Source organism: Saprolegnia diclina, assembly GCF_000281045.1.
Source record: "Saprolegnia diclina VS20 unplaced genomic scaffold supercont1.51, whole genome shotgun sequence".
In the NCBI taxonomy this organism is placed as follows: domain Eukaryota; phylum Oomycota; class Saprolegniomycetes; order Saprolegniales; family Saprolegniaceae; genus Saprolegnia; species Saprolegnia diclina.
In genome coordinates, this window is record NW_008246118.1 from 224566 (window position 1) to 231416 (window position 6851).

A 6851-nucleotide genomic window follows, 5' to 3' on the forward strand; every position below is an offset into this window, starting at 1 on the left:
TCAGGGCTATGCAACGTACACATAGTGTGTTGGTGGAGCGCTCACTTCATGAGCCCTGCGATTGCTCGTCGCTTCAACCGCCAACGCAGCGGGATTACGGGTCCGTGGCATGCGAAGAAGCCAGCGACTTGCAGCGAGCTCGACCGCGACCACGAACTCAGTCGTATGAACGCCCGATTAAGTAAAATGGAGCTTCCTCGAGGACGTGCAGCGCTTCTTGGGCGGCCACATCCATCCTCGGGCCCCGGGCCCGCCATTTCCCTCAACCCAGCTTCTCCACTATCTCTCAAATCGTGGCAATATCTCCATACTGTCTCATCGCGAATGTTTGGACGCGTGTAGAAGCAAGCGTATTGAGGTGTTTTCGGTCTACGTTGCATGTACACACCTCATTTCGTCAGGAGATAAAGTGGCACGCGTTGGGACCGCTGTCTTCTTTTGGGAGGCGTGTTGTAAGTATGGGAGAGAGACGCTTTTGAGAAAGGTTGGCGGTGCTTGTCTTTGCCCGTATCTTGAATCTCGACGGAGCCAATCAGCGCGCAGCGTCGACTTGGTGGTTTGCCGCGTGTGTCATTTCCGCACTCGCACCATGTTCCTGCGTCGCGCTGCCGCTGCGATCCGCCGCCCGGCGCCGCCGTCGTTCCGCCGGAGCTTCGCCAGCCTCCCGAACGACCGCATCCGCAACGTCGCCATTGTCGCCCACGTCGACCACGGCAAGACGACCTTGGTCGACCAGCTCCTCAAGCACGGCGGCAACTCGATCTCGGAGGAGCGCGTCATGGACTCGATCGACCTCGAGCGCGAGCGCGGTATCACCATCATGTCCAAGTGCACGCGCGTCGAGTACGAAGGCAAGGTGCTCAACATTGTCGACACGCCGGGCCACGCCGACTTTGGCGGCGAAGTCGAGCGCATTTTGAGCATGGTCGACGGCGTCGTCCTCGTCGTCGATGCGACCGAGGGTCCCATGTCGCAGACCAAGTTTGTGCTCACGAAGGCGCTCAACCGCGGCCTCAAGCCGCTTGTCGTCGTCAACAAGGTCGACCGCCCGACGTCGCGCCTCGGCGGCGAAGTCGAGAACGAGCTCTTTGACATGTTTGTGGCGCTCGATGCGACCGACGACCAGCTCGAGTTCCCCGTGCTCTTTGCCTCCGCCAAGCAGGGCTGGGCGGTGGCGTCGCTCGACGACGATGAGCCGCGCACGTCGATGAAGGCGCTTCTCGACCAGATCGTCGACTACGTGCCCGCGCCGACCGTCGACCTCGACACGCCCTTCTCGATGGCCGTGACCATGCTCGGGTACACTGTTTGTTCGCTGGGATCGACCCGCTCATAGTCACGTAGCCATGACCCGTACGTCGGTCGCCTCGCGACGGGCCGCGTGCACACGGGCAAGGTCAAGGTCGGTGACGCGATCCACGTGGTCAACCGCGACGGCCAAAAGGTCGAGTCGGGCAAGGTCACCAAGATGTACGTGACGCGCGGCATGGTCAAGTCGGAGATCCAAACCGCCGAAGCTGGTACGGTTTCTCAGATCTGAGTGGTGTCACATTGTGCAAATGATAGGCGATATCATTACGATTGCCGGCGTCAACGCGTACGTCTCGGACACGATCGCCAACCCGGAGGTGCTGACGTCGATCCCGTCGCCGCAGCTCGACCCGCCGACGATCTCGATGACGTTTGGCGTCAACGACTCGCCGATCGCGGGCAAGGAGGGCAAGTTCCTCACGTCCGGCCACATCAAGGAGCGCTTGACGCGCGAGACGGAGAACAACGTGGCGATTTCGATCACGACGAGCGAGACCTCGGAGGCGTTCAACGTGCACGGCCGCGGCGAGCTCCAGCTGGCGATTCTCATTGAAGAGATGCGTCGCGAAGGGTTTGAGATGTGCGTCTCGGCGCCGCGCGTGCTATTCAAGCAGTGCGAAGAGACCAACAGCAAGCTCGAGCCGATCGAAGAAGTGACCGTCGACGTCGACGCCGACTTCTCGGGTGTTGTCATTGACAAGCTCTCGACGCGCGGCGGTGAACTCCTCGAGTTCAAGGACATCCAGGTAGAACTTTGCATCGTTTGCCGCTTCTCACACCACGGTGTCTCTAGGACAAGGTCCGCCTCGTCTTCAAGATCCCGTCGCGCTGCTTGATGGGCTACCGCAGTGAGGTCGATTTTTGCAATCTCGCCAGTCCTTCTTACCAAGATGGACTGTAGATCAAGACGGACACGCGCGGCAGTGGCATCCTCAACTCGATCTTCCACGGCTACGAGAAGTACCAGGGCTCGGCCTCGGTGCCGTCCAAGGGCAAGCTCATTTCGTCCTGCAACGGCAAGACGACGGTACGCATTCTCCGTGTAAAAGTATCTCAAGCGACCAACTAGACGTATGCGCTCAACATGCTCGAGGAGCGCGGCGAGCTCTTCGTCAAGCCCGGTGAGGACGTGTACACGGGCATGGTCGTCGGCGAGCACTCGCGCCCGACGGACCTCGAAGTGAACGCGACCAAGGAGAAGAAGCTCTCCAACATGCGTGCCGCCGGGACGGTACGGACTTCGATCCCCACATTTGCATCAATTGAGTTGATTTTAGGACGAGAACGTGCGCCTCTCGCCGGCGCGCCAAATGTCGCTCGAAGACGTCGTGACGTACATTGGCGAAGACGAAATGATCGACGTGAGCCCGACGCAGATCCGCATCCGCAAGCGGTTCCTGGACCCGAACGCGCGCAAGCGTGCGGGCAAGTAAGCTAGCGCCAGTGTAGTAGTATGCAGAATAGACGACGCCGCTGTATTCCTTCCTAGTCGACACAATATTGTCCTCTGCGCATCGCATGTCTCCGGCGCCGAGTTGAGGAGCCCATTTTTCCCAAAGAGTAAGAACGAAGCAGCATCAACTCGGAAGCAAGAGAACGGGCAAGGACCACGCGCGTCTGCGAAATGCTGTCGGTGCCATGACTCGAAGCGGCGACCACCGACGATTGGGCGCGCGCCACCAGCTGGTGCCAGTGGCATCCGGATCCCTTGCTGCAGTTTCCCGTTTGCCGGTCGATCGCAATACGCGCATGTGGTACGCAGCAACGCCGTCGATTGGCACGACTCATGGGCCTGCGTTCACGTATTAGGATCTTTGGCTGTACGTCCTTCTACTAGGAGACCTTCATCTCATTGCTTCCTTTTGGCGCTTCGACGACAGATGGCTCGATTGGTACGTGCATCAAGAAGACCGTGTTGGGACGTTGCCTCTTAGTCTGGAAGACGGACTTCCCGGTCGAGGACACCATGTTTGGGTACGTGAATGGCTGGCACCGGCGCTTTTGGCAGGGCAGCCCGGACCATCGGGGCGTGCCTGGCGCGCTCGGCCGCGTCGTGACGCTCATCAAGGACGCCGACATGGCGCCGTTCGCCTCGCTCGACCGCCACGCATCGCGCTGTGCGCCGACGTGGGGGCGCATCTACAAGGTGCCCGCGGACGAGGTGCCCGAGATCCTCGCCCAGCTCGACCACCGCGAAAAGGTCGCGTCTCTTCCTCTTTGCATCGGCGATATCCAATGTGCTTAGGCGGGGTACGATCGCGCTGAAGTCGACGTGCACTGCACCGACGGCGTCGTGCGCTCGGCCCTCGTCTTCATTGCGACGCCCGACAACGCGGACTTTGTCGGGCCCGCGCCGCTAAACGTCATGGCGCACGAGGTGCACCATCACGGGGCATCGTACGCTGATCTGTGTTTACTAGATTCGAACGCGCGTCGGGCCCAGTGGCCCCAATTTGGAGTACTTTGAAAAGCTCTGCCAATGGTACGCACACTTGGCAGAATCGTGGACCCTACCCCTACCTCCACTGTGTAGCATGCGCGATATTCATGTCGACGACCCGCACTTGCTCGACCTCGAAGCTGCGATCGCGCAGCAAGTGACGCCTCAGGGGACCTAACCACTACAACACTGTGTTGCTCTTGCATGATTAGACAATCTTGTGCCGGGGGCTCCCCGGGCGGTCCAGTGCCCGCGGGTACTCGACCGTGATGGTCGCACTGGCCGCGTCCATGGTCAGGACCGACTCTTCGCGCAAACCGTCAAAGAGGCCTGGAATGAGCCCGCGGTGGTGGCGTTGGCGCAGCTGCACCTTGACCGAGTAGAAATGGCGCTACGTGTCAGTGTTTCCCGACCGTTGTGCGATCGCTGTCTACCTTGGAGAGGACGTCTTGGGTCCACAGTTGGAGGCGACGCAGCGCTAGCTCTCGCTCAACGCCACTCGCCTGGTCTTTGACGTCTTGAAGGGCGTTCGATGCCCGCTGTAACACTGTGCCGAGTGTCCCTAACTGCCGCTCGAAAAGCTCCAGCCGCGCGGGATGAAACGGAGGCTGGAGCGAGCTGAGAAGGCACCACGTCGCATCGAGGCTGGCGCGCACGTCGTCGTTAAGTGGCGCCAGAAAGGCTATCGCAGCGTCGCACCACGACAAGGGGACAACGCGCGCTGCGAGCCAGAGGTTAAAATCGGCGATCTCGCATTGCAGGACGTAGGCCGAGAAGCACTGAGACTGGAAACGATCGGCGGCAGTGAGGCGGTCGAGCGCTGCGGCCGGCACATCGATCGGTGTCCGCACTTGCTGGTTGGAAGCGATGCGAGAGAAGGACGGGCGCCGGGGCTGCAGCGACGACCGACGCCGGCGTGTCGAGAGCGACGCCGAGCTGTCGACTGAGTGCAACTCGGCATCCGAGTCGCTCAGGTCCGAGTCGCTCATGTCATCACTGAGTTTGCTGCGACTCGCCGTATACAGTGCGTTCATACTGGCGCCACAACTCCCTCACTTTGCACTTTATGCGAAAACGTCAAAGTGGTTACACACAACATTCAATGAAGCTGATTTTAGGCTACGATCTGCTTGAGCAGCGTCGCCTGGTCCACCGACGGCCGTGGGATCTTGCCGTTGGTGCCACCGAGGTAGTTGCACCACACCAGCGAGTCGTCCTTGCCAATGTTCGGGTTGTAGTACGTCGAGTAGCCGCACGCGACCTGGTTGACACCCGGGTCCATCGAGTTGGAGAAATGACCCGTCGTCATCCAGTTGCCGTCCTTGCTCTGGTTGGAGTTGTAGTCCCACAGCTTTTCTTCGCTCGAGTACCAGTTCCACGCCGGGCCCTCTGTGTGCATGCAGTCGTTGTTGCAGACGACAAAGCCGGCGAGGTTCTGGTTGCCGGGCGGACCGCCGTGGCCGCCGCCGTTTTTCTGCGGGTTGGAGTCGGCCCAGGCTTGCATTTTGGCGGCGAGCTCGTCGTTCCAGGTGACGGGGCCGAGGCCGTGGGCGGCGCGGAGGACGGTGGTCTGGTGGATGATCTGGGCCTTGAGGTCGCCGTTGGAGGGACCGGGTTGCGGAGCGGGCGACGGCGACGGAGACGGTTGGGGCTGCGGACTGGGCTTTGGGCTCGGCTGAGGCTGGGGACTCGGCTGTGGTTGGGGACTAGGCTGAGGACGTGGCCGCGGCTGAGGACTTGGCTGGTAACTCGGTTGTGGGCTAGGTTGGGGCTGCGAGCTGGGCTGAGTGGTCGGCTGAGTAGACGGCTTGGGTTGAGATGACGGTGTCGAATTCGGCGACGGCGCTGATGACGGGGGCTGGGGACCCGGAGCGGAGCTTGGCTTTCCGCTTGGTTGCGGACCCGGGGCAGTCGTCGGTTCTCCAGTCGAACCGGTCTGAGTTGTTGTCATTGCGGGGCTCGGCGTGGCATTGCCATCGACAGGCACCGTTGTGAAAGGCCCGGTTGTCGGGGCTGTCGACGTCGTGTCGCCGCTCGAGCTATTGCCCGTCGTCGACCACGCGCCATCCGTTGTCGGCGTTGACGTTACCACGCTCTCGGAGTTGCCGCCGTTGCCGCTCACAGTGCCGTTGCTGTTGGGCGCCTTCGTCGGTGTGTTGGCCGAGCTCTGGCTACTACTCGAGTCGCTGCCTCCGGCGAGCACGACGACAGCGACAGCGATGCCGACGACCATGACGCCGGCGCCGAGGATCGCAAAGATGCGGTTTCGCTTGCGGCGCTCGAACTCGTCGATGAAGGCGTTCGTGTCCTTTGCATCGCTCTCCTCGAGGATGACCATGTCGGTCGTTCGCGGGTCGTTGTAGCTGTAGCGCGACGTCTGCATCGTCGCACAATCCCAAATGAGCCACCATTGCTGGTGCCACAACGTCGTTGTCGAAGTTCGAAGTTAACCGGCTTGACACGCATCCATACAAAACTGTCAATGGCATCTCGAATTTCGAAGCGATGTAATACGTGGCAGCCGGAAATGCCGACATTTCATCGACGCGCCTTTTGCAGTTGGCACCGCCGAAGCCCTCACAACAACCGCCCTACGCACCTCAGGAGCCTCGTCGATGCGTCGCCAAGCCACGAAGTGTTGAGCATTGGTGCTTGAAGGTCCAAGGTTTCGGTGCCGCACCGGTGGACAAGGCTCCGTAAGTGGTGGCAGAGGCGACGCGCCTCCTGTTCTTGCATTGACCTTTACATGAGACCGCATGGAGGCGAGTAAGGGGCTAGAAGAGTGTGTAGTGTAGGTCGATCACCGTGTCGTGGGTTGTCTCCAACGTTCGTCGAAACTACAGTCCTGATCTATTCACTAGGCTGCAAATATACTTAAGTAAGGGTTCTCATCAAGAGGTGGTAATGACCACACCACTGCACGACGAAACCAGCTTTGTGTTCAGAGATCACAAAGATTATTTATATTAAATACGACAACCATAGATCCACACTAGGCCAGGATATGCTTGAGCAGCGTCGCCTGGTCGACCGACGGCCGCGGGATCTTGCCGTTGGTGCCGCCGAGGTAGTTGCACCACACCAGCGAGTCGTCCTTGCC

At 60.4% G+C, this 6851-nt stretch overlaps 4 protein-coding genes across 4 annotated transcripts; 2 read left to right on the forward strand and 2 right to left on the reverse strand.

Annotated features, from left to right (window-relative positions):
* The first annotated feature begins 557 nt into the window (after positions 1 to 557).
* Positions 558 to 2878, forward strand: SDRG_12648 (GTP-binding protein). The gene is made up of 7 exons (XM_008618726.1): positions 558 to 1299; positions 1345 to 1520; positions 1567 to 2057; positions 2105 to 2164; positions 2213 to 2338; positions 2381 to 2542; positions 2589 to 2878. The coding sequence occupies exons 1-7, from the start codon at positions 590 to 592 to the stop codon at positions 2742 to 2744; spliced, it is 1881 nt and encodes a 626-aa protein (XP_008616948.1). The 5' UTR covers positions 558 to 589; the 3' UTR covers positions 2745 to 2878.
* A 155-nt stretch (positions 2879 to 3033) lies between these two features.
* On the forward strand, positions 3034 to 3967 carry SDRG_12649 (hypothetical protein). Its single transcript, XM_008618727.1, has 7 exons — positions 3034 to 3065; positions 3121 to 3131; positions 3192 to 3203; positions 3246 to 3511; positions 3557 to 3688; positions 3732 to 3793; positions 3845 to 3967. The coding sequence occupies exons 1-7, from the start codon at positions 3061 to 3063 to the stop codon at positions 3927 to 3929; spliced, it is 573 nt and encodes a 190-aa protein (XP_008616949.1). The 5' UTR covers positions 3034 to 3060; the 3' UTR covers positions 3930 to 3967.
* Positions 3960 to 4785, reverse strand: SDRG_12650 (hypothetical protein; the record flags this gene model as incomplete). The annotated part of the gene is made up of 2 exons (XM_008618728.1): positions 3960 to 4142; positions 4186 to 4785. The coding sequence occupies 2 exons, from the start codon at positions 4783 to 4785 to the stop codon at positions 3960 to 3962; spliced, it is 783 nt and encodes a 260-aa protein (XP_008616950.1).
* An 80-nt stretch (positions 4786 to 4865) lies between these two features.
* On the reverse strand, positions 4866 to 6134 carry SDRG_12651 (hypothetical protein; the record flags this gene model as incomplete). Its single annotated transcript, XM_008618729.1, has 3 exons — positions 4866 to 5444; positions 5557 to 5790; positions 5841 to 6134. 3 exons carry the CDS (start codon positions 6132 to 6134, stop codon positions 4866 to 4868), a joined length of 1107 nt encoding a protein of 368 aa, XP_008616951.1.
* Positions 6135 to 6851: the final 717 nt, after the last annotated feature.